This window comes from Onychostruthus taczanowskii, unplaced genomic scaffold, assembly GCF_017590055.1.
Source record: "Onychostruthus taczanowskii isolate IOZ18803 unplaced genomic scaffold, ASM1759005v1 scaffold75, whole genome shotgun sequence".
NCBI classification, from domain to species: Eukaryota; Metazoa; Chordata; class Aves; order Passeriformes; family Passeridae; genus Onychostruthus; species Onychostruthus taczanowskii.
This window is the reverse complement of record NW_024505339.1, coordinates 900,806-926,765: the sequence shown is the minus strand read 5'-3', so window position 1 is coordinate 926,765 and position 25,960 is coordinate 900,806. Positions and strand designations below refer to the sequence as shown.

General features: G+C 51.1%; 1 protein-coding gene across 1 annotated transcript; it reads left to right on the top strand.

Moving 5' to 3' along the window:
* Positions 1–203: 203 nt before the first annotated feature.
* Positions 204–25,778, top strand: CPD (carboxypeptidase D). Its single transcript, XM_041422906.1, has 21 exons — positions 204–934; positions 2,983–3,230; positions 9,931–10,073; positions 10,892–11,061; positions 11,628–11,995; positions 12,382–12,573; positions 13,428–13,595; positions 14,592–14,701; positions 15,142–15,244; positions 15,683–15,825; positions 16,355–16,524; positions 17,043–17,354; positions 18,512–18,707; positions 18,942–19,077; positions 19,782–19,931; positions 20,335–20,430; positions 20,523–20,587; positions 20,746–20,877; positions 21,205–21,390; positions 21,686–21,785; positions 22,818–25,778. The coding sequence occupies exons 1-21, from the start codon at positions 246–248 to the stop codon at positions 23,042–23,044; spliced, it is 4,104 nt and encodes a 1,367-aa protein (XP_041278840.1). The 5' UTR covers positions 204–245; the 3' UTR covers positions 23,045–25,778.
* The last annotated feature ends 182 nt before the right edge of the window (positions 25,779–25,960 follow it).

Sequence of the window (25,960 nt, the reverse complement as noted above, 5' to 3'; positions counted from 1 at the left end):
TCCGCTCCCGCTGAGCCCCGCGCCACGGCCCGCAGGGGGCGCCGCCTCGCACGGTCACACCCACCCCGTGACGTAACGCCCCAACAGCCTCTCATTGGTCCCTCACTGCCCCGCCCGTGTGGCTCCTCTCCCACGACCGCCGCTGATTGGTGAGCGCGGGGACAGGTCCCGCCCCCAGGGCGGCGTCTCCGCCGCCTCGGCCCGGAGCCGGAGCGAAGCCGCGGGACCGGGGCGTGCGTGGGGCCATGGCGAGCGCGGCGCGGGGGCTGCGGGCGATGCCGCGGCTGCTGCCGCTCCTCTGCGCGCTGCTGCTGCCGCCCTCGCTACAGAGCCCGGCCCGCTCCCCCCACATCAAGAAAGCGGAGGCGGCGGCGGCGGCGCCCGGCGAGGCGCTGCGGTACCTGCACTCGGCCGAGCTGGGCGAGGCGCTGCGGGCGCTGGAGGCCACGGCCCCGCCGGGCCTGGTGCGGCTCTTCAGCATCGGGCAGTCGGTGGAGAAGCGGCCGCTGTGGGTGCTGCGCCTCACGGCCGGGCTGGGCCCCGAGCGCCCCGAGGAGCCGCCCGGCGGCGCGGCCCTGCCCGGGCGGCCGCAGGTGAAGCTCGTGGGGAACATGCACGGGGACGAGCCGCTGGCGCGGCCGCTGCTGCTGCGCCTGGCCTGGGAGCTGGTGCTGGGCTGGGCCGGCGGCGACGAGCGCATCGTCCGCCTGCTCAACACCACCGACCTGTACCTGCTGCCCAGCCTCAACCCCGACGGCTTCGAGCGCGCCCGAGAAGGCGACTGCGGCGGCGGCGGCGGCGCCGAGGGCGGGCGGGAGAACAGCCGCGGCCGCGACCTCAACCGCAGCTTCCCCGACCAGTTCGGGGACGCCGAGCCCAACCTGGAGCCCGTGCCCGAGGTGAAGGCGCTCATCGACTGGATGCGCCGCAACAGGTGAGTGCTGCCCGCTCCCTTCTGCCCGGTGCCCTCTGCCCGGTGCCTTCTCCCGGCCCGCCGCTCCAGCCCATGGGAGACCCTCAGGTTCACTCCTCCCAGCCCTTCCCGGTGCTTCCCAGCAAGGCCTGTGGGGAAGGAGAAGTAATTTCCCCACCAGCTGTTTATCCCCAGCCTGCCTCCCTGCAGCCGGGAGCATCCTGCGCTGGGGAGAGCATTTGGTGGCCCCGGTTTTTGTGGAGCTGCAGCAGCGCCGCGGGGCACAGCCCGTGTGCCCTGCACACACCCAGGTGTTCTGGCCTCCATGGTCATCTGCGTGTCTCCCCGAGTTTGTGGCTGGAAACTTCTCAGCTGCTTCGCTGTGAGCTTGTCAGTGGGTTTTGCTCTTAGGGCCAATAATGCTTACTCCACAAGCTGTGGGATGCTGGAAATATTTGGGGTTAAGCATCTGTGTGCGACCACGTTGACAAAGTTGTGTTGGACAGGGCTTCTTCCCCTCATCTTTGTGTTGCATGGGAAATTCCGGGGGTTTAGCAATAATGTTCTGTGCAGCAGCATTTCCAGAGACAGGCCCTGTTTCTACAGCTGCCTTCCCCATGTGTTCAGTTGAAGCACGTGGGGCTGAGCCTCGAGCATCCCTGCTGACCTGTTTGTCTCTCTCCATCCCGAGGGGCAGCCCAGGGGGAAGCTGCTGTGCCTGGAGTGAAGCAGCCCAGGAGGGGAGATGGTGCCTTCAAAGCCCAGCTCTGGTGTGAGGGTCTGGGGCAGCCTCAGAAAATGCAGTGGCCAAGCTGGGCACTGATTCTTCGTTTGCCATGTGTTTTTCAGAGGTCCAGACTACAAAGGTCAATGCAACCAACTATGAGAAACTGTGCAGAGAAAGCAGCAGTGCAGTGCAGCAAACTGTGGCCCTCTTCCCAAAGTAGGGATAGGAAGAGATGAAGAGGGGGGTTGACAGTGCACTCTAGGGCTGTTAGCTGACTCCAGCCAACACACAAAACTTTCAGCATTCTATAGTGTCTGTTCATGTTTAGGAAACAAAATTTATGTGAGCAAATGATCTTCATTAGAACTTGGTGGATGGCAGTGCCCATGGGGACGGTGTTGCAGAGGAATTGCAGAAACTTCAGAAGTAACTCTTGTCCTAAGAATCCTTTAGGACAGCTCTGGTGCAGCACTTTGCACTCAAATCCCTCCAGAGTTGGTTCAGCTCACAATTAGTTACTGGGGAAACTCATATGCATCCTTTATATAATTTTGAAAACTCCTTGAGCTTTTAAATTTTTTTTTTCTCTTAGTAAATGTGAGGTGGGATTTGCTATCAGCCAGGGTGAAACAGGAAGAACGTGGTGCTTTGTGTGTCCCTGTGCCTGGCAGCACCAGTTAATACTGGTGTAATTGTTAGACTAACATAGCTGCTGATAGAAAAATGAATGGGTAAACAGAACTGTTTGATTAAAAAGGGAGATAGTGGATGTAATGCAATTTGTGTGCACTATTTTAAGCAAGGTAGAGGTATTGGTCACATTACCTCTGCTTGGAAACCAAATCCCATTTGAGCAAATGCACAGGAGAGTTCTTTCTCCCCCTCAGTGCTGTGTTTGGTGGGAGAGGAGAGCAGAGAAAATTACCTTTGGGATTCATTGAAATGCTTGTGCAGCCTGTGATCAGACTGAAGGGGGTTATGGGGCATGCACTGCTGTATTTTCTGACTTGAGATTTTAAAAACTCTGTCTCACATCCAGATTTTATTTGTGAGTTAATTCTGTTGCACATACCAGTTGTACTCAGAGCTTGACAGGAGTACATTGCTGTGTCTGAGTTTGGGGGCTTGGTCTTAGGCTGCAGAAAAAAACCTGTTCCATCTCCAGAACTGATTCCACTTCCAGTGTGTGTATTTTGCCTCATTAATCCCAAACAGAGTTTAGGGGCTCCAGTGAGCGTGATTTGGGTGGGGAAGCAGCAGAATAACTGGTTGGGTGGCTGTAGGCAACTTCCTGTTGCAAGGTTTCCAGTCTGATTTTTCTCCCTTTCCTTCCCAACGCCAGGTTTCTGCTCTCTGGCAATCTCCACGGTGGCTCTGTGGTGGCAAGCTACCCCTACGACGACTCTCCCACACACAGCCTCACAGGAGTTTACAGTAAATCAGCTGATGATGAAGTCTTCAAATATTTGGCAAAAGCTTACGCCTCACATCACCCCATCATGAGAACTGGCAAACCCAACTGCCCTGGAGAGGAGACAGAGACCTTCCCAGATGGCATCACCAATGGTGCCCAGTGGTACGACGTGGAAGGTAGGCTGTGCTCACCTGAGGATTGGCATCCACACCACTGGTGATTATCACAGAGGAAAGGACTGGGGCTTAAGTGATATTTTTAGCTTTGAATGTGTTCTAGCAGCTTGAAATGAAGAGAGGTGGCATTGTGGGAACAGCAGCTGATGAGTAACAGCCTGGGAGGTGTTTGTAGGGAAGGGATCACAGCAAACTGAAGGGTTCTTCCTGACCCCCTTACATAGTGGAGAGTTGTCCTGCACGTGGCAGGCTTCATTTGCCAAATGAATTCTTGTAGGTCTCTTGGCAGTTGCTAAATTTTGATACAGGAAAGAGGAAATTATTCTCAACGGTATTGACCCAATACCAATGTTCTGTGAGGTCTTTTAACCTCGGAGCTTGTAATTTTGTGATTGTAGAATAACCTGCTGTAAAACTGTAAAATTTAGATGCACGTTCTGAGCTAACCAAGGGGTTCTTGCTGGAAATGGGGTTTGCACCTTTTCCGTGGGCTGCTCTGCTCCTAGACCTGTGTGGGAGGTGACAGCTGCATGACCTGCTCTTATCCACCAGTGTGGGAGATCTAGAAGGGATCTGAGATTTGCCCTGCAGGGGCCTCTAGGAGAGCTCCTGATCCCTCCATTCTGCAGCTGCACATGGAAGTGAGCTGAACAGGAGCAGATGAGCTCCTGGTGTCACCACTCTGCCTGTGCAGGTGGAGGTTACAGGCCTGGCTCAGTGGGTTGCTGTGTGTGTGTTGGTTTGGTTGAAAATTTAAATAATAATTCATGTGAGGAGGAGCTCTCATGGGAAAGAGAGCTCCCAGGTTACCCCATTGCTGTGGCTCCTTGGTGGATGTTGTACAGCCATGGCCTTGCCAGCAGGGCAGGAACTTCTGTGGTGAGAACACAGCAAAAAAAGTTACAGAAATGATCTCACAAAGTTGTGTTGCTATGCTGCTCTGCTTTTTTTCCCCTTCTGCTGTGGCTGAGGGATGATGGCAGAAGTGCTGAGCAAGTATTACAGGCAATGCTGTTTATCCTTCAGAGCTTACAGCTTAATGATTTCTGGTAAGACAGTGTCTTTCTGAAACATGGGCTTTGCAGCAGAGTCCTATGTTAATTCTGCATCCAGCTTGCTTGGGAAGGCTGGAGAGGGATCCATTATAGGGCCTGAACACATCATCTCTGAGCTGGAAGAGGAAGGCTTGATTTTTAGCAGTGGTTGAATCATCCCCCAGGATTTCACCAGGCAAATAAGATGTCGTGTTCAAATAAGATGTGGTTTGATCTCTTTCTCTACCAGCTGTCTCCTTCCCTCTACCCTGCTGAGCACTCTAGCCCTGCTGTTTGCAGGCTCAAGGTTCATTCTGCTGCTGTGAGAAGTCCAGCAGGAGGAAAGTTTGTGTAATCTGGTGACTTGGCTTGTGAGGGAACAGGATATCCTGGATGATCTGTGCTGCCTTGTTGTGGTGGCTGCTATGGGCAAACACCTCGGATGGGAAGTTTCTTTACTGCAGATCTTGTAATGAAGTGGGTGTGTTCTGAAAGGAAAGTTATTCCAGAGCATTGGGTCTGTGTTCTGACCCCAAAGAGCTGCATTTTTCACTGCAGGGATGACTTTTTCATCCTCCTGCTTGGCTGTGAGGCTGGTTGGTGGCTGTGGCACTGATGTGTGAACCTTGCAGGCTGCCTTTACTTTGCCATCAGTACAAAGAAATGGCATCATTTTCCTTTCACAGGAAATAAAAGGTGTGAACTGCAGACCAGATTGCTCTGTGCTGCTGTCACTGTGGTTTATATCTATCCAATAGCCTCCAGCACCCAGCCTCTGCAGAAATAAACCCTTTCTCTGTGACAAGCCACAGGCTGGGGCTCAGCACTGATGGCTGTAGGCCAGTCACGGGCAGAGATTGCAGGGAGGATGCACTGACGTGGGCTCTGAGAGTGGAACATTGCTCAAGGTGGCAGCAGCAGTTCCCCCAGAGCCAAGGAGTTCATGTAAAATGTAACCTAGGGAGAGCATGGGGAGCTGACCAATACCATGCATGTAATTTGATGTGGTGTCGATTCATCCCTTCGGGGCTGTAGGTTTTAATGTTTATTTTTAGTAGAGGATGAAGAGCAGGCAGAGGGGAGTCAGTTGTAAGTGGTGTGACAAAAGCAGCAGAACCATCAGAGAGGCTGTTTTGAGTCATCTGAGTTGCTCAGCTCTGTGCCAAGGACTGCAGAGGCTCGTGCTTGGATCAGGAGGCCTTTCCCAGGGATTGCAGAGTTGAAATGTGTGGTGAAATGAGGCTGGGGAAATCCCAGTCCCTGAGCTGAGCTCTGGAGGTAGATAACCAGAGCTCCTGGTTCTGTGAGCCGTGCAGGGCACGTGCTCGAGGCCTCCAGATCAGGTTGTGCCAGGAGAGACTCCTGCAGGCTCCAAGTGAACTAAAGCCAGGAAAAACAAAGAAATGAGAACATAGTGTTTCAACAGGTGGAAATTTTCCTGCCACATTTTATCATGTGAAATCAAACATGCTGGAGAGCAAACTGCCACGGCATTCATTGTCCCAGAGTTACCAGTTCAATTTTCTGCTGGTGCCAGACTCCATTAACTTCCATTTGAGTTTGCAAACAGCCTCTTACATGTGTCAGATCGAGGTGGCAAGTACAAACCATGAGAGTAATTGCTAAGGTCAAGTGTGCACAGAGGAAGATGGATCTCTGCCAGACAGCTGAATTTGGCTCCTGCATTCCAGCTGCTGTAGATAAGCACATTGGTGACTGGGATGCTTTTAGAGGCTATCTCTGGTGTGCATGCTCTTTCTCTTCCTTTTTAACCTCTGAGGGTTTAAACTACCAAGTGGCTGGTTCAGATCAAGGGAATGCATGCAAAGTTGGGCTGGGGTATGGAGAGCAGCTGAGAAACCACTCTCAGCTGTGGGCAGGATGTGCTTTGCCTTTGTGTTGTTCAGAGATTCAGATCAGAAACTAAATTCAGCATGAACATATTTTGTGAGCAGCCTTGGAAGGTTTGTTTTTACATGCAGTCCCTTCCTAAAATGTGTTTTCTTGCTGGTTTGACTCCCTCATGTCCATGTGTTTGAGATGTCTACTGGGAGGCACTTCTCAGGTGGAAAGTGGATTTTGGTTACCTGTGTGCTTGCTGGGTTGTTTTGATTGTGGTTACCAGCCACACTGAGCTTCCAACCAGCTTTTAGTGGCATCCAGCTCAGTGCAGTTAAAATAAGTGCTGAGAACAGTGTGGCATCACTGTGGTGGCCTCTGTTTCCTGGGCATGGCAGAGGGCACTTGACTTGCACAGAGTGAGCTCTTGTAGAAGCTCTCAGCCATGTCTTTCTGCACAATTTGCTGCACTTAAGTGCTTGTATTTTCATGAATGTCTTTCTGCAGTTTTTTTTCTTCTTGAGAGAAGTATTGGATTGATGGTTTGAATGTCTTAAGGCCTCTTTTCACATCTCTCATGAACTGCTGGGCAGTGCTGTGCTGGTGCATCTCCTGGGAGGACTCTGCCCTTCTCTGAGAAAAGGCTGCTGGGCTGGGCTGCTCTGGCTCATGCAGCTGCTGCAGTTGGAGGCCCAAACCTCACCTCCTCTGAGTTTTAATGATTGCAGACTAATGGACCAGAACATTCTTCTGCCTGCTTGGTGCTGCTGCTGGTGCTCACTCAGTCCCATGCTATGAGATAATCAGTCCTGAGCAGAGTCAGCAACTTGTGCCACGTATTGAATCGTGTTTCCAGCTTGCTTGGTGCCATCTGCTCTCTCTGCAGAGCAGACATGACTGCTTCTCTGCTTTAACTTAGCTGCAGGTTCCTTATCTGCTGATGTCTGTTCCAGTGAGAGCTGGAATTAGTTTTCTGCATAGTGCAGTTTGAAAATAGAGGTCTTCTTGGCTGGCCTGGCAGGCTTCTCCTGGCACGTGGAGTATTTATGGTATCTGGATCCTCAGGGTTGACTCTAGAGAGCTGCATTCTCCTAATTTGAGCTTGGCAGGGAGCAGAGGGCCCCCTGTCAGTGTGAGCTCTGCAGTGTTTGTGCTGCTGGAGGCCTGGGATCCCTGCCTGAAGCACAGTCCTGATGCTCAGGGAGTGGGTCAGAGCAGGAGAGAGGTTTGTTCTGAGCATTTCTGTGACCTGCTGCCAGCCAGGGGCTGACTTGCTGTGCCACTAAGCTGCTCACTGATAAAAAGGGGAATGGTGCTTCATGGGGAGGCTGAAACTCTTCACAGTGTGGGCTGAAAGACACCCCATGATAAAAACACTGAAGTAAATCCAAGAGGTTATCCCAGATATTACCCAAACAGAGTAGAAGCACTGTAGTCTGGCAGTTTTCTCCCTCAGGTGTGTACTTTGTGCTCTGCTCCATGAATGCAGTGCCCTGCTCATGGCAGGCTGAGTACAGATCTCTCTTTACCCCTCTGGGTCTCTGCATAGTCAGGGGAGGCTGTGCAGATGGTATGTGGGAAAATACGTAATTCCACATGCTGTAAAAATAACTGTCCTGCTCTGCAACTGAGCCCTGTGAAGGCCAAATATGTGCAGTGGATACAATCCAAATTTTCAAGAATGCAGTGTACTACTTTCTCCAGGAGACAGTTTTACCAGAATTGATGTAGCAAGCTTTAATTTAGTCCGTTGCTGCTCTATTATGGGTGAGCATCTGTCCTAAATTTGCTTGAATGGCAGATGAAGCACTAAATATGTTTCATAATGGCTCTGGTTTACGTTTTGAATGTTTTCAAATGCATTAATGTCCTGCTAGGAGCAGATGGTTATGGGCTGGCAAATCGTTTTGCTCGGCGTGGTGTTTACTGGCGAGAGAGCAGCCTGCTGTGCCTGCCTGTTCTGAGCCTGGTAGCAGGAGCTGAATGAAGCTGAGGGTGGATCAGACCCACAGCCCTTGTTTCTCTAACCCCTTGAACTGAGTTTGAGAGTTAGAAAGTCCTCCAGCACGTTGTGGCCCCCTGTGCTGGACAGGAAAGTCTCTTTCCTGTTTTGATGTCAGCCAAGCACAAGCTGCAGTGCTCTCCTGGCTGCAAGGGACATTTGATTTGTTACAATGAAAGCTCCGTGTTCCCTTAGCAGCACGCTCCCAGGAGAACTGAGAGGAACTGGGGCATCTTTGTTGTGGTCCCATCCCACACATCTTCCCAGGGGCCTGTTCCAAATCCTGCTTTATGCTGTTAGTCCATCCCTGCTCTACCCAGCTGCAGTGGGGCTGTTGCATTCAGAGCAGTGGGCTGTGACCTTCTGGGCCACCACTTGTGCTAGAAGCCTCCTCTGCTTGGTCAAGTGCTGCTTTTTTTTCCCTGTTCCTGCCCAGGCATTGACACAGCCCCTGCCAGTGCCAGGCAGTGCATTTGCATCAGGATATTGATCCATTCTGGCTGCTTGATTGGCCAGTGCCACGGAGGGTCCCTCACTTCAAGGGGCTTGTGGATGATTAGGAAACTGCTCAAAGGAAATGAGGTCTTTTGGCAGAGCACTGATGCAGTGCTTCAGTGGGCCAAGCAGAGGATGGGTGCACAAAATCTGCATTTCTAACACACCTTCCTGCTGGGGCTCTGCAGGCTGGTGCCACATCTGCCACAGCTCTCTGTTTTCCTTCTCCTGGACTTGATATCTGCCTCCTGAGGATGGGTGCACAAAATCTGCATTTCTAACACACCTTCCTGCTGGGCCTCTGCAGGTTGGTGCCACATCTGCCACAGCTCTCTGCTTTTTCTCCTGGACTTGATATCTGCCTCCTCTGGAGAAAATGCATTGCTGTTCTCTGAGAGAGGGGCTTCTGAGAGTCAGTTCAACTCCCTCAACTCATCCAGAAGAGACTCTGGGCCCCTGTGTCCAGGTGACCCTGGCTGGAGTCACTCTGTTGGTGTGGAGGTTGCAGGTGGGGCTGTACAGGTTGCGTTGGAGCTGTCTAGGAAGAGGTGGCCAAGGCTGTGAACCACCAGTCTGCCTGTGTTATAACTAAATAAATTTGTGTAAGCCAGAAGACTTTGTCAGCATGCAAGAAACACGGTGTGGTGTGTCTTACTGACACAACTGCCTGATTGGGTGGTGGGAGCAATCCTTTCATGTGGTCATCTGGCTCCTGTCATGTGGTGGGTTTTAGCAGGGTGATTCTGACACCTGTTTCACAGACATGTGGTTTTGCTAAGAGGCTTTTGGGAGAACAGTTGTCCTTGAAACTGATTCCAGTGTGCAGATTGAGCTGGCAGCTCCCAAGTTAATAGTCTGATATTCTTTTCTATCAAAGGCCTCAAACTCATTTTGAGTGAAGTAACCTCTCTTGCAGGCAGACCTCACAAATCTTGAGGTAGTTTAGAATGCTCAGGGAAGGGCTTGGCAGATGGAATGCTCAGAATCTGGTGTGCCTGCCCTGGCACACTGGGTTTGTTGTGTCTGGAAATATAAAATGAACCTGTATGAATTCCCAAGAGCTGTGCTGATGAGTTCAGCTGGTGGAGCAGTGAGACAAAAGGACTGTCACTTTGAGCTGGCTGTGGCTGGTTTGAATGGCTCAGTGTTCCAGTTACAGCATAGGGTGTCAGGATAATGTGACCTGGCTTTTCTCCTTAGGCTGCTCACTCTGGAGCTGGGGCAGCATCCTGGGGAGGTGCTGTGTGGGGCTGAAGGACAAGGAGAAACAGCATCCTGTGGTGGGATGTGTGTGCATTGCTCTTGGGACATCTCTGCCTCCTTTCCTCAGGTGGGATGCAGGATTACAACTACGTGTGGGCCAACTGCTTTGAGATCACACTGGAGCTGTCCTGCTGCAAATACCCACCGACCTCTGAGCTTCCAAAGGAGTGGGAGAACAACCGGGAGTCTCTCCTGGCTTTCATTGAGAAGGTAGTGAGGGCTGGGCTGGGTGTGGGGGTGGCAGCTGTCAAACCTGTGTGTCCATCCTGGGCTGAGAGCACCGTGTTCAGGTGCCCTCGTGGCTTTGTGTGCTGTGTGAGGTAATGGAGATGCTGCAGCTTTGTTTGGAGGTCAGTGGCTACAAAGCTGCTGTGTTTCTCTGGTTCTGCCACAGCTCCCACATGCCCCACAATGGCAGAGCTTTGCTCTTGTGGGGTGCAGTGTTAGAGGGATGATTGGTGCAGGTCTCCCTGTGTCATGCAAAGTACTGGCTGGTCTCAGTGCCATGAATCTCCAGTGATGTTCACAAGCACCCACACTGCTGAGACCCTGGCTTGCAGAGCCCTCTGCCAGGCTGTCTCCAGATGCTGTGTATGAGCTGAGTAGGTGGCAGTTTAGGCTGGGATCAGAGGCAGCTGAATTTGGCCCACTGCTGAGACCCTGGCTTGCAGAGCCCTCTGCCAGGCTGTCTCCAGATGCTGAGTAGGTGGCAGTTTGGGTTGGGATCAGAGGCAGCTGAATTTGGCCTGTAACACTGCTATGTTCATATTGCAGTTTGCCCATGTTGGTGAATTAGAGAGTTTGTTAGGGAGGGTAAATTCTGAGATCCTGCTGCCTTCCCAGTCCATGCTGGGATTCCTGTCCTTGCTGTCTGGCTGAACACTGAGTCCTGAGCCCTTGGGTGCCTTTGCCTGGCAGCTGCCCTGCTCTGCTGCATTTGGGGAAGGGTGAGGGGGTATTGCTGCCTCAGGACACAGTTCCCCTGATGTTGCCTGTCTTCAGCCAGGCCCTTGCTTTGTTTTCCTCAGGTGCACATTGGCGTGAAGGGCTTTGTGAGGGATGCAGTCACGGGAGCTGGCCTGGACAATGCGACCATCGCTGTTGCCGGTATTGCTCATAACATCACAGCAGGGAGATTTGGTGATTACCACCGGCTGCTGGTGCCTGGCACCTACAACGTGACTGCTTTTGTCATGGGGTAATGTCTCTGTGGCAGCCTGTGCCCACACTGCCAGCTGCTGCTGTTCCTTCTCTTGATTTCCTCCCCAAAACACCTTATGTATTTAAGGGGCTTGGCTGGAAGCTGCAGCAGTAAATGGTTCCAGCTCGGAGCTGCAGCTGTGTTTGCTCCTGCAGCAGGGTGCTGTCGAGTGCACAGGATTTCTGTGTCAACTTCTGTTTGACTGCTGGTATCAAATTGCAACTTCTGTGCAAAGGGAGGAAGTGGAGTAGGGTCACCCCAGCAGGAGTTTGTGTTGTCCCAAGCCTGGGTGTGAATGTGTAACTTGCCCCTTGGCAAGTTCTGTGATACACCTGGGGCTTCTTCCCTGCTGAGCCTGTGGACTCTTGCAAGGACAGCAGTGGAGCTGGGTTTGGTGGCAGTGGGATGAGTCCCATCAGCTTGGTCCCTGTGAATCTCTCAGTCATTAACATCCCAGTGCATTTGGGCTGGGGGGAGCAGCCTAGAGTGATGGAGGGGCTGCAGGGAGTTTTGGCCTCTTCTCTGCAGAGCCTCCTTGCTGAAGCCAGTTGTTTATTCCACAGTTACACACCAGTGACCAAAGAGAACATCGAGGTGAAGGAGGGAGACGCAACAGAAGTGAACTTCTCCTTGCAGCCCGCTGTGATTCCACCAGCTCCTAACGTCACACAGCCCACGGCAGCGCCTGCCCCTGTCACTGCCATCACCCCCACCCCTGTGCAGGCTGAGGCCCCAAATCCAACCCCTGTCCATGAGCCCATCCAGCCCGTGGACTTCCGCCACCACCACTTCTCGGACATGGAGATCTTCCTGCGGCGCTACGCCAACGAGTACCCCAACATCACCCGCCTCTACTCTGTGGGCAAGTCCGTGGAGCTGCGGGAGCTCTACGTCATGGAGATCTCTGACAACCCTGGTGTCCACGAAGCAGGTGATGTGGGAAATCCTCTTTGGCAAGGCACAAATGCAAGTGACAGACCTTTACGCTGGGAGAGGCACAGCGAAAAGGAGAGTGGAGCTGGCGCCTCTCCTGAGAGACTGAGCTGCTCCTTGTAGTATCCTTTATAAAAAGTCTGAGTGCAGTGGGTGTTAAAGCATTGCTGGGGACATCTGTGCTGGTCATGGAGCTCTGGGGAAGAAGGACAAAGAGACTTCCATGAGACATTGTTCTTTTTGGGGTTGTGGGAGCAGAAATGCGAGTTTTAGGTAAATAGCCTCCAGCAAAGCTTGCAAGAGTAACGCTCAGGGTGGTGAAGTGCCTCCAAGCTGTAACATAGTGGTTATAATTGTTTATGTGGTGTAACCATGTGTCTGCAGGTGAGCCAGAGTTCAAGTACATTGGTAACATGCACGGGAATGAAGTTGTGGGGCGAGAGCTTCTCCTGAACCTCATCGAGTACCTCTGCAAGAACTTTGGCACAGATCCTGAAGTGACTGACTTGGTCCAGAACACACGGATCCACATCATGCCCTCCATGAACCCTGATGGCTATGAGAAGTCCCAGGAAGGTACTGCTGTCTGTGCCAAGATCTGTGGGGTTCCTAGCTCTCAGAACAAGCCTTTGGGTTCATGGAATCCCTGGGAAATCTGGAAGCCTCGCTGGAGCAGGAGTGCTCTCCACACAGGGAGCCTGGGAAGGGGATCAGTGTGTGCTGTGGGATGAGTGGGTGGACCCTGATTGATGGGTGCTGGAAGCTGTTGGGGAGAGCTCTTACACTTGAGCAGTGCTGTGAGCTGCCCCTGTTTGGGTCCCCTGATGGTTTGTGGCTAATCCAGGGCTTTTTTTGAAAAAAGACATTTCTTTGATACAACTCTTGCTTGCTGTGCTTTGGTCCATTCTCTCAGTAAGTGCAGTGTGGGAACCAGGCTGTCTGCAGAGCACTTGTCCAAGGATAACACAGACTTTTACTATGAGGTTGAAACTGGCAAAAACATCCTTCAGGAAAGTCTTAGAACTACGTGGCTCTTGCAGATTGGCAGAACAGAGCCTGTCCAGAATCACTTTCTGGAAGCAGAGCTCTGCTTGGGTTTAACAAAGAACTTGTCTGGCTGGTTTGAGAAGGTGAGCTCTGAGGTTTCTGTGGTCGTGACATCCGGCTGCAGAGATTGTTCATGGTTCAGTGCCTTTCTGCTGGTCTGACTGCCCTGAGGGCCTGAGCAAACAGCCACTGGAAGGGCCCCCAGGCATTGCTGCACAGAGCAGGCCACTTGCTGGGGAGGGCCTGGGTGCCCCAGTCTGGGTGCAGGGGACCAGCACTGCTGTGCGCTCTGATCTCTTCACTAACTGCTACTTGTAAACTCTGTAATAAGAGGTTGAAGCCTCTTCATAGGACATGAGCTTGAACTTGTGTTTCATTTTCAGGAGACAAAGCAGGTACCGTTGGCAGAAACAACAGCAACAACTACGACCTGAACAGGAACTTTCCAGATCAGTTTGTCCACGTGACAGACCCTCCCCAGCCAGAAACTCGTGCTGTCATGGCCTGGCTCCAGTCTTACCCGTTTGTGCTGTCAGCAAACCTGCACGGAGGTACCACATCCAAACCAAGCTCCTTCCTCTGTGCTGGGCTGTGTGGGGTGGGAGTTTGCTGGGATGTCTCCAGGGTGTTCTGGGTGTGCACTGGGGAGCTCTCGTGCTGCAAGATGGAGGAGAAACTGGAAACAGAGGGTGAAAATTGTGTGCCTAAACATATTTGGAGGGAGTTGAGGTGGCTGCTGGGAAGATCCCAACCACTTCTCTGAAGGGAGCATCTGGGAGATGGGGATGGACTCCCTTGTCAGCAATTGCTCAGCAGATGGTCTGGGAATGGGATATAGAGCTGTGGCTGTTACGGGCTTTGCAGCATTTATAGAGTGAATGCAGTCCTGAGGGTTCCCTGCCTTGAATTGCATGGCGGAACTATGAAATTTGCAGTAATTTAATTATCCTTTTGGAGTGTTCTAAATTAAGTCTCTGTGTATTATAGCTTACTCCCCAGACAGTTTGTCTGCTGGCTTGTAGCTGTGGTAACTTGCAGGTGGATGCTTTGTTGCCCTTGTGTTTAGTTTGTAGTGCAGAAGTGTCATGTGTGGGTGTGAGGGGGCTGGCAGGTCTCCAGCTGCAGTGGTGTCTGGGGTTTTGTGGTGCTATTAGTGCAGCTTCCTTGGGGAAACCTTCAGCAGTAAACTCCAGAAAGCTGAAAAACTGCATCATTTGGGTCAAAAGCACCATGCATGTTCTGGGAAACTCTTCCCCTTGCTTCTACTTCTCTGTGAAAGCAATTATTATGTCGTTGTGTTCAGCCCTCCTTCATGTAAGAGCCAAAGCTTTGATGTTGTTGTGGCTTTGGTTCTCCTTCCTAACTAGGTGTGGTGTTATCTCTTCCTGTGCTTCTGTCTCTTCTATCCACTGGGCTTAATGCTTTGTTTAATGCCAAGTCTTGAGAAACAGGAGGCTTGGCACTTGCTGGAGAAAAATTTCCACTGTTATGCTGAGGGATCACCGGGCAAGCACCCAAGTATGAGCCAAAGCTTGCTTTGCCTGCAGGTTCCCTGGTGGTTAATTACCCCTTTGATGACGATGAGCAAGGAATAGCCATATACAGTAAATCCCCAGATGATGCTGTGTTCCAGAAGCTGGCACTTGCCTACTCCAAGGTAAAGTCTAACAGGAAAATGGACACATCCTGCTAGGTTGACTTCTGGGAAACTCCTTTTCAGCTTCCAGGGAAGCTCCTGAGCAGCTGGTAGAGGTGGGTGTTGGCGCTGTGGCTGGGCCCCTGGTGTTGTAGGCACAGCAGGAGGATCCTACAGGAGGCTCCCATTCCATGAGTGATGCCCAGCATGCTCTGTCTGCAGGCACTGAAGGACAAGAGCTCTGTGCAGGCACTTTGAAGGGTGGTGGAAAATGCTGCTCATGGGCTGGGAGGAGAGAGCAAGGATATCTGGGCTGGGGCTGGGTGTGGGTGCAGTCAGTGCTGCAGTGATGGACGCACATCTGTGTTTGGCAACCCTGAATGTGTGACTAAGGCTAGAACAAGAGTGCCCGTGGCTGTGCAGTGCAGACTCACCTTCAAATGTTACATCTTGTTTTATAGGAAAATGCAAAGATGTACCAGGGAAGCCCTTGTAAGGATATGTACCCCACTGAGTACTTCCCACATGGCATCACTAATGGGGCTCAGTGGTACAATGTTCCAGGTAAAGTACACTTGAAATCCCCTGCACTGTTTATCTTCAACTTAATGCATGTGCAGCTTAAATAATTTAGTCTGATCAGTCAGGAACTCTGCACTGGTCAGCTCAGATTAATGGGACTCAGGTTTCTTTTATAACCTCTTGAATAATGTACCCTAATAAAGTTATTCCTGGGGGAAGGAATTTATAGTGTAGTTTCTCTGGCTATTAGCAAAACGGTTTCATAAAATTTTACAGCACTTTATTAGCATGAAAGGTATTTACAAGAAGGAAGGTTATTTGTCTGCTCTTCTGGCATCCCTTTGAAGCTTGAATCCTGCCCTGTGTAAAAGCCTTTTCCCTTCAAGCCTGTACTTCATCTTTCTCTGATATCTGACTTTTTTGTTTTTTTTGAGCTGTGGTACTTCAGAAGTCAAAGCTTCTTTTACATTCTTGTTGTAGGTGGGATGCAAGACTGGAATTACTTACATACAAACTGCTTTGAAGTGACCATTGAGCTGGGCTGTGTGAAATACCCAAAGGCTGAGGAGCTGCCAAAGTACTGGGCACAGAACCGGCGCTCTCTGCTGCAGTTCATGAAACAGGTGAGGTGCTTTGACCTCAGGCCAGCTCAGCTCCCTCTGGGGCTTGCTTCAGGCAAGTCAGAATGAACAGGGTGATCTGGCCAGGTTCCTGGCTGCTTTTCCTGACCAGCCTGGCTACCTGCTCTACAGAAATCACCCCCATCAGAGTCTGTCTCAACTACTCTCTCTTCTCGACATACCAAAAATCTGTATGGAAATAGCATCCAGAGGATGCAGATGGGGGCTTTTTATGTACTACTACCTTGGGTTTCCTGAGGCTGGAATGTCCCTTATATTCTCTTCCTATCTAAGTGGAGCTGGTGCTGCACACCTGGGGTGTGCAAACAAAGGTGTGGAGCAGAGAGTGCCATGCTGACACCCTGAGCCAAACAATTGCTCATTGTATTCATCAGGTGATCTTTGTCCACGCCAGCTGCTGGCCAGTCCAACCTGAGCCCTTTTGCAACATCTTGCTCCTCTGGGAATGCTGAAAATGTGAGGGGTGGGAGGCAGAGCAGGGGCTGGCACTCAGCAGAGCTCCTTTGTGCAGGTTCACCAGGGTGTCTGGGGCTTTGTGCTGGATGCTGTGGACAAGAGGGGCATCCTCAACGCCACCATCAGCGTGGCTGACATCAACCACCCTGTGACCACCTACAAGGATGGAGACTTCTGGCGCCTGCTGGTCCCAGGGACGTACAAAATCACAGCATCTGCCCGAGGGTGAGCAAGCCCCAGATGAGGAGCAAACAGCTGCAGGACTGACTTCCCTCTCAGGAGTATTCCAGCACCTCTGCCTGCCTACAGCACACGTAGGCATGGGTGTTTCTCCTGCCCTCTGGCCTGTGTGAGACTGCCGTGTTGTCAGACTGCTCGCCTGGCACTGGGGTACAATCCCAGTCTTCCCTTGTTAGGAGTGGATAACTTGGTGTCTTTAGGGGAAATTATTTTCTAGGTAGCTGCCCACAGAAGTGATTCCATCACTTCAATGCTGCCAAAATTCTGTGTTAAAGCAGCCTGACTTGTTGTCTTGCCAGTCTGCTGGCAAAATTCTGTGTTAAAGCAGCCTGACTTGTTGTCTTGCCAGTCTGCCATAACACCTGAGCCAAAAGCAGCTCAATACCATGTTGGGGCCTGAGTTGTTCCCTGTCCTCCTGTGGGTGTGTAGTCAGGAATGGGGCTGGCTTGTTCAAGGTTTCAAATGCCTGATGTTTTTCTTGTGCCTTCTCTTCCCTGGGCAGGTATGATCCACTCAGTAAGATGGTGGAAGTTGACAGCAAAGGTGGGGTGCAGGTCAACTTCACTCTTTCACGGACAGACAGCAAAGTGGAAGAGGGGAAGGTGCTAGTCTTGGACACCCCAGACACCAGCAACCCCAACGAGAAGGAGTTTGAGACCCTGATCAAAGATCTCTCTGCTGAGCACGGTCTGGAGCGGCTCCTGCTCACCTCCTCCAGGGATGTGACTCCCTACAGATACCGGCCCTACAAGGACCTCTCCGAGTTCCTCCGAGGCCTCTACCTCAACTACCCACACATCACAAATCTCACCAGGTGAAAACAGAGCAGCAGCCTGGGCTAGGGGTGTGGTGAAGTTGTTAGTCATGAGCACAGTGCAGAGATGGGGAGCTCAGCCCTCCCTTTCCTGTGCTCTCTGAGGTTGGGAGTCCCATGTGTAGGGACATGGTAGCAGAGCAATGGCTGCTGGGCCTATAGGTGCATCAATGTGCTTTTCCCTGACTTAGTTCCCCAGGGATGCTTGGGACTGGCTATATTCCCAGCACTGATATCCCGGATTTCTGCAATTATCTCTGTTCCTTACTGTTTTGTCTATTCATTAAATCCTTTCTGACATCCACCTCGTTGAAAAGTCCCCAGTAAAAACAACCAGATTTGACTTACAAATCTTAGATGCTCTTTTTTCATTGTCTGCCTCCAGATTTTATTTCAGTGGTGCAAGACACTTTTGTGTGAGCTTGCCCTGGGCCAAGGTCTGTGCCCTCCTGCAGAAGACCAGCTGCTGCCATCCCCTGCTTTCCTTTGTGACCTGTAACGCTTACTCTCTGTCAGCTTTAGAAAGCACAAATCCCTTTGTCCCAGGGCCTCATTTGCTTGTTGTAACCAGGCACAATGTGCTCATGTGCTGTCCCTGCTGGTGCCAAGGCTGCTTTGCTGATCTGTAGCCTCTATTGTCCCTGCAGTTGCATCAGCCCTGAGCCTGTTCCCTGCTTTGCCTGCACTCAGTTTGCCAACTTAACGGCATGGCTGTAGCAACAGCTCCTGCATTACTGGGAACAGGCCTCTTTTGTCCTGCTTTATAAATTAGTTTGATGTCCAGATGTATCCTGCTCTGAAGGGAAAAAAGAAACAAAACAAAAAGCACCACTGGCAGCACAGAGGATCCAGCAGTTCCACATTTATCATGATCTCATAAGTTGTATGGAGACATATAGAGAATTGAATATTCTGTGCATCTGGACCTGGATACACCCTTACCCAGATGCTGGTGTTCAAACTGATGTTCAGAGTGAATTCTGTTCAGTGCTGCTGTAAATCTGCCCCCCTGATCTGGGTTGTCTTTCTCTTGCCTGTGTGGCCTCCCGCTGGAGGCTGGCAGCCCTTCCTTTCCACACTGGGATTTCTCCATGGGGTCAGGCTGCAGTTGCAGCTCTCTTGCTGAGCTGACACTCCCATTTCCCATCTCTTGGCAGTTTGGGTCAGAGTGTGGAGTTCCGCCAGATCTGGTCCCTTGAAATCTCCAACAAGCCCAACGAGTCCGAGCCTGAGGAGCCCAAGATCCGCTTTGTTGCCGGCATTCACGGAAACGCTCCCGTTGGGACAGAGCTGCTCCTGACACTGGCAGAATTTCTTTGCATGAACTACAAGAAGAATGATGCTATCACAAAGGTGAGAAGCCAATCCAAAAACCTCCTTGGAGTCTTCCAGTTTTAGCCTGAGATGACAGTGCTCACTGGGGGAGACTCCTTCTGCCAAAACTGGTGTGGGGCTTGTGGTGGTTCTGTGTGTAATGGGGAGGTGTGTGATCCACAGAATGAGAACCTCAAACTGCAGCTCCTAGCTTAAGATCCAGGGAAATGAACCCTTCTAATTGCACTTTGTGCTGTTTCTCCTTTTGCTCAGCTGATTGACCGGACACGGATTGTGATTGTGCCTTCCCTGAACCCAGACGGACGCGAGATCGCGCAGGAGAGAGGCTGCACCTCGAAGATAGGCCAGACCAACGCTCATGGCAGAGACCTGGACACAGATTTCACAAGTAAAACAACTGCCCCATGCTTGGGTGGAGTCGTTGGGTTGCAGGTTCTGCCTGTAAAGAAGGCAGTGCTCCAGGCAGCACAGCTGATAGGAAGCTTCCAGAGCTTGGATCGTCTTTACAGGCAGCAATTTGCAGTCTCTTATGGGCAAGAGACAAAGCAGAGTTATTTAGGAATAGGAGAGGTCAGATAATACCTGATGCATTCTTACTCTTAATGGATTTCTTTCAACTCTGGAAAAATGCCCTCTGTTCATGCTCCCCAGAAGGAGTCTCCTTTTTTCATGTTTTTCTGGTTTCCATGTAACTGTATCCATAGCACTGTATCAGCCCATCCTTCCTGAGGAGGAAATGTTCTCTGCCCGAGTTTGGCTGGGATCATCCTAACTCCTTCCTTAAGAAAATGTCAATTCTGTTACTTTGTTGTGAGCAAACACACATGAAATACCTTCTGCAACGTGAAAGGAAACAGCTTGGGGAAATTCTGATGTTGCACATTTGTTTAGCTTTGCAGATGAATCCTCCCCATGCATAGTGTGGACAGGGTGCTCTACTTGATCAGTCAGCTGCATCTGCTGAGATCTAACAGAGGCCTTTTCATACCTGCAGCAGACCTAATTTCAGACGTAAAGATGTACTTCTGGCCTCTCAAACAGCAGAGGAAACTGTTCTTAGTTCCCTTTTCTATTTGTTGTTCTGATTTATAGGCAATTACACCCGGTACTCAGCGGCACGAGAGCCTGAGACCAAAGCCATCGTGGAGAACTTGATACTGAAGCATGATTTCAGCCTCTCTGTTGCTCTGGATGGAGGATCTCTGCTTGTCACTTACCCCTATGACAAGCCAACACAGTCAGGTGTGACCAACTGCCTGGTTCCCCTCAGGCTGTCTCTGCAGAGGTTCATGTGACCACGTGCTGTAAGGGTTTTTTGTGCTGGTGGTGTTCTGTAGCCTCCTTTGTGTTCAGCCCTTTGTGTGTGGAGTTGACAGTCTGTAAGTAAATCTGTAAAACCTCACAGGGTTCAGCTAGGTATCAGAACATTTACAATTTCTATGCCTACAGCAGTATTTCAACCTTTCCTCTGCCAGAACCAGGATAAAGTCTGCTCTTGGTACTGCCCCTTATTGTTAGAGGAAATAGGAATGCTCTGAAACAATATGTGTCTCTGTTTAGTACAAAATCATGGGGTTAAAATGAGAATCTTCCCCATGCAGGGAAGGAGAGTTGCATGCTCAAAGTCTCCCTTTTCCTGTTGCAGTGGAGAACAAAGAAACACTAAAGCATTTGGCATCTGTGTATGCAAACAACCACCCAGTGATGCATTTGGGCCAGCCAGGCTGTCCAAATAAGTCAGGTATGTTTGGCTGAGTCCTTTAACCCGCTGTCAGCTTGTGGCAGACTCTGCTGGGCAGGCTCTGGCTGACAGCTGTGTTTTTGCTCTCACAGATGAGACCATTCCTGGTGGAGTGATCCGTGGCTCGGAATGGCACAGTCACCTGGGAAGTATGAAGGTACTGCTGCGTGGCACAGGGCTTCTCATCTCTGCTAAACAACCAGTAAAAAGCATATTTGTCCTGATGTCTGGACAAAGCTTCTCCCCCTCCAGCTGCACTTTGCAAAGCTTTTTTTATTACCTCTTTCCTTGTAACTGTGGTTTTGTTTTTTGCAGGATTTCAGCGTGACATTTGGTCAGTGTCCTGAGATCACTGTTTATACCGGCTGCTGCTACTTCCCCAGTGCTGGACAGCTTCCTGGCCTGTGGGCAGACCACAGGAAATCTCTCCTTAGCATGCTTGTGGAGGTGAGCTGCAGCCTGTGGGAGGAAATTGTGGCAGGGAGTGAAGTGGTGGGGAGGGGGAGAGGAAGAGAACAGCATGGAGAGTCTTTGTGGTTTGGTAGGTGCTGTGTAATTACAGATGTTCATGACTTGGGCTCTGTGAGGAAGGCAGCAAGTGACCAGGACATGTGTTGACACAAGAGTTAACACCTGTGCTGTGTTGCTTTGCACTGTTATTTATTGTGAGGGTCATGGATGGTGAGTGGGCTGTATTTTAGAGATCTCATTTTAGTTACAAATGCACCGTAAGCTTGGATCTGAAAGTGAAGTGTTTGAAATGTTTTGTTTCAGGTCCACAAGGGAGTGCATGGCATTGTCCAAGACAAGAGTGGCAGGGCAATTTCTAAAGCTGCCATTGTCCTGAATGAAGGCTTGAGGGTGTACACTAAGGAAGGTGGCTATTTCCACGTGCTCCTGGCTCCAGGTTTTCACAGCATTGATGCAACAGCCAGTGGTTACCAGCAGAAACATGTCAAGGTATGTGGATGTCCATGTTGCAGATGTTCCCTCATTTCCTTCCACATACAATCTTCCCTGTTTGGGCTCTGCCTGCTTGTGCCTGTGTTTAGCTGCTGGTTAGATGCCATCAGGAGCTGTTTTCTGCCGTGACAGAATGGATGGAGAGCAGCTTCCCAGCCCAGCAGGGTGGTTTTGGGAGTGCCTTTTCTTGGCACTTTTCTTTGATCAGGGCAGGACCAGGCAGATGACAAATGTCTCTCTTGTCTGGATCCCCAAGCTCATAGATGATCTAACCTCTCATGTCTTTCTGCAGGTCTTTGTACGTGATGATGCACCCAGCTCTGTGTTCATTGTATTTGACACAGAAAACAGGATTTTTGGACTGCCAAGAGAGCTGGTTATAACTGTGGCAGGTACAGAGATATTTTTTATCAAAGCTTTGAACTTTGCTTTCTGTACCAGTTCATGCTGACAGAGACCCTCCACTGAACTGGGAAAGCAGCCTGCAGGCTTAAGCCATCTCCTGCTTTCCCTTCTGAACACACTCTTATCATTGCAAACTGATCCAACAGCCCTTGGTTCTGCTTGGTAGGAGGGAGGGAGGAAGTAGAAAGTTTTGCAGGTATCTAGAGGGTCCAAATTGTACTTTGAGATATCTGGAATGGGGAGAGCTTAGGAGATCTTGCTTCTTCAAGGCTTTTTTAGGTGTTGTGACATCAGGTAAGCCTGAAGTGATTATTTTCTCAAGGTGGCATCTGCTGGGGAGTGGTGTGTGGGAGTTTAGACCCAGTGGTCTGTAGTGGAGCTTGGTGGTAATCTCCTGGATTTCAAACACAGAAAATGAAGTGTGTCCTGTTCTGGGAGCAGCTCTCCTGTCCTCCATGGCCTAGGAGGAAGGAGCAGGGTCACAATGGAGTGAAGAAAGTGGTTATAACTGGAGGAGAGATGCTGGCAAGCCTGCGAGCCTCTGGCATGGTATTGTGATTAAAGAGCCCCAGTGAAGGCAGGAATGATGCATCTGACTCCATGTTCTCAGAAGGCTAATTTATTACTTTATTATACTATATTTTATTAAAGAATACTATACTGTACTATACTAAAGAATACAGAAAAGATACTTATTGCTAAAAAGATAATGATGAAATTCGTGACTCTTTCCAGAGTCCCGACACAGCTTGGCCATAATTGGCCAATGAGTTAAAACAACTCACACCAGAATCCAATCAGGCAATCACCTTTGGGAAAACAATTTCTAAACACATTTTACATGAGCACAACACAGGAGAAGCAAATGAGATAAGAATTGCTTTCCTTTTCTCTGAGACCTCTCTTGCTGCCTTTCAGCTTCTCAGGAGAAAAACTCTGGGCAAAGGAATTTTTCAGAGAATGTGAATGCTGCAGCATGGGGAAACATGGCATTAACTGTGGTGTCCTCTCTCTGGCAGGTGCCAGCATGTCTGCCCTGGTGCTCACTGCCTGTATCATCTGGTGTGTGTGCTCCATCAAGTCCAACAGACACAAGGATGGCTTCCACCGCCTCCGGCAGCACCACGACGACTACGAGGACGAAATCCGCATGATGTCCACTGGCTCCAAGAAATCCCTCCTGAGCCACGAGTTCCAGGATGAAACAGACACTGAGGAAGAAACACTGTACTCCAGCAAACACTGACACCTCCAGGGCAGGAGAGGAGGTTCCCATGGACCAGACCTGGTGGTGGGGGGCGATCCCTGTGGTTCAGTTTTGAAATGTTAGCTTCAGGATGTGTCCTCCAGAGGGGTGGGTGGCAGCTCCCAGCTCCCCTCTGTTTGCTCTGTTCCTGTGTACAGGCACTCAGTGGGTGTTGGAGGCTGTTTCTGAGATAGGGACGTGGTTTGTTACATTTTTGGGTCATGATCTGGAGGTTTATGTGATGTGGTTTGAAAGGCAGCTTTAATAGGGTGACCAGCAGAGCTCTTAGCATTTCCCCAGCATCTCAGCACAGGGAACAGATGGTGGGGAACTGCCCCAAGACCTGCACAGGATCATGGTCACAACACTCCAAAAAAGGTCTCTCTACCTGTTTTGATTTCATGTTTTCCACTACATGCTGGGGGAAGCCAAGTCCTTCACATGACTCCACATTCTGCAGAGCAGCCCTCAGAAAAAGCCCCCCCCCCAAAAAAAAAAAAAGCCTTTGATTCTCAGCTCTTCCCTTGGAGCTTTTCCCACCGTGGGTTGCTGTGACCTGCAGTGGTTGTGGAGCACCTCTCATGTGTCACTGCTTTCAGGGAGTGACTTGGTCTCCTGAAGGCTGGGAGAGATGACATTGCTCTTGATGTGAGCTGGAGAGAGTCAGACCTCCAGCGAGCTCTGACAGAGCTCCACTGCCTGCCAGCTCTGCCATGCTGCTGTTCCTCCCTTCTGGGGAGCAAAGAAACTTTATCCCCATCACCCTGGTTGTGTTTTGTTTGTGTCATAGGCTTGGCTTTGGGGTCTCATGTTCATGTTCCAATAGCTCAGTGCCTGAAAGAGCAGCTGGAAGGTTGTTCTAAGCAAATTGATTCAATGATCTGTAGAAAACCTGATCAATTTTGCTCAAATCCACCACTATTCAGGAGGAAACAGTGAAATCTGACCACTGCTTTATATTTGAGCACTACTGGAGCAGCAGGGAGAGGTCATGGGAGTATCCATGGCCCAACTTTGGTGCTGAATTCTGAAGAAAACCTGCACCATTTGCCACTGTCTACATAGTACCATTTAACCACCGAGCTCTGGTGGTGGCAGGCAGCAGATTTTCTGCTGGCTTGGCTCTGTTCTGCTCCTGCAGCATCCCTTGGGTGTGGAGCAGGAGCTCCACCTGTGTGTGTATGGCTGCAGCTGTGCTGCAGGGAGTGGGGAAGGGCTGAACTGTGCTGAGGGGGAAAGGAAAAGCAGCCAGATTCTCTTGTGTGGCACTTGGCAGGAGGTTGGAAAGAGGAGCTGCAGCACACATCCCCAAGATTTGTGGGGAATAGAAGGGATGTCCGGAAGGAAAGAATGGTTGAAATGTTTGATTTCCAAAGCCTTTATGTATCTCTGATGTTCCTGTGCTTTCTGCAGAAGCAGAAGGCTGGGGTTAGAATAGGCAGTTACTTTCTTGCTCATTTTCTTTTTTAATTCTTGCCCCGCTGACCTGATTTCTGGGGTGCAGGAGCCTTAGGCCTCGAGTTTGCCCTGAGCTGCTCTGTCCTCCAGAGACCTGGGGGTGTCCACTGCATGTGGTGTCTGTGGGTGGAGGGGTTGCACCCAAAAATCTAATGGGGTCTGACTGGTCTCCTCTGGGGGATCAGCCCCCCTGAAGTCCCGTGGGCCATGTCACCTGGGGCTGAAGCTGTTCGTCACCCCAACCTGTGGAAATGCCCTTCCAGAGCCACATGGCTGCAGCTGTGCTGCCATGGTCATCATCTCATCTGGTTCTGTGCAGGGACAGAGAGAATCCTAAGAGACCTTCCCTGTTCCACCGGGAATTCCACTGCAGGAAGCACAAGGTGTGACTGGGGAGGTGTTCTGGGAACAGGGAGAAGATGCTGAGCACTCCCCGTGCTCCTGTCCCACACCTGCTGTGACAGAACTGCTCTGGTTGCCTTGTGCAGGAGCCATGAACATCTCTGTGCCCGTTCCCAGCTCATTGTGCTGAGCAAGGAATGGGGTTTGGTCCCTTTTTTTGTCCCTTTTCCACCTGTAATGGGCTGCAGGACACCAGCACACAGTAGCATTAATCCTGCCTCATCTCTGAACTGTTCCTCCTTTAAACAAGAGACACAGTAGGTTTTATTTCAAGTCGAGTTTGCAAATGGCTCTTAGGGCTGTGTTTGGGCTTTGTTTGCTGTGGCAGCAGGAAATGGACAGAGCTGGCCCTGCTTTGTCCCTGTAGCAATAAGTCCTGTTAGGAACTGGCCCTTTCCCTCAGCATGCATTTCGGAATTAGCTGTGGGAGTAGGTGTGTATATTTAAGGTGGGTGGATTTGGGATCTTTTGCAAACGTGTGAGACTTTTCTACGCAGCAGGACCAAGGGAGGTGCCCGGCTCTGGCTCCACATCCGTGCTTGGAGCTTCGCCAGCCCTGGCGCTGCTCCTGGGCACTTTGGGAAGGCAGGAGCGGCTCCCGTGCCCTCGGTCCGTCCGTCCGTCCGTCCGTGCCCCGGGCCGAGAGGAGCCGGTCCCCGCGGGCACCGTCCCTGCCGCTGTCGCTCCGTGCACTTGTGCCTTCAAATAAATGAAATAAATGTACATTTTCCAAGGGACTCGAATCGCCGTCTGCGGGCCGCGGGAGGGGAGGGGGCGGCGCGGGGCTGGGCCGGGCTCTGCCCTCAGCCGCCGCCGCCTGTTTTTTACCTGTATACCGAGATCAATAATCTGTATAAAACTATTTTGATGTCCACGTGCGTTCTCTCGTTCTTCCTTACAACGGGGCGGGCGGGAGCGGGGTGCGGGATCGGGACTGGGAGAGCGGGAGCGGGATTGGGATGGGGATCGAGGCTGGGAGAGCGGGATTGGGATGGGGATCGAGGCTGGGAGAGCGGGATTGGGATGGGGATCGGGGCTGGGAGAGCGGGATTGGGA

Coding starts and splice junctions, on each gene's coding strand:
- CPD (XM_041422906.1), top strand. CDS start 246: ATGGCGAGCGCGGCGCGGGGGCTGCGGGCGATGCCGCGGCTGCTGCCG. Junction 11,062..11,627: donor GTGACTGCTTTTGTCATGGG/GTAATGTCTCTG, acceptor TTTATTCCACAG/TTACACACCAGTGACCAAAG. Junction 20,588..20,745: donor GTCACCTGGGAAGTATGAAG/GTACTGCTGCGT, acceptor TGTTTTTTGCAG/GATTTCAGCGTGACATTTGG.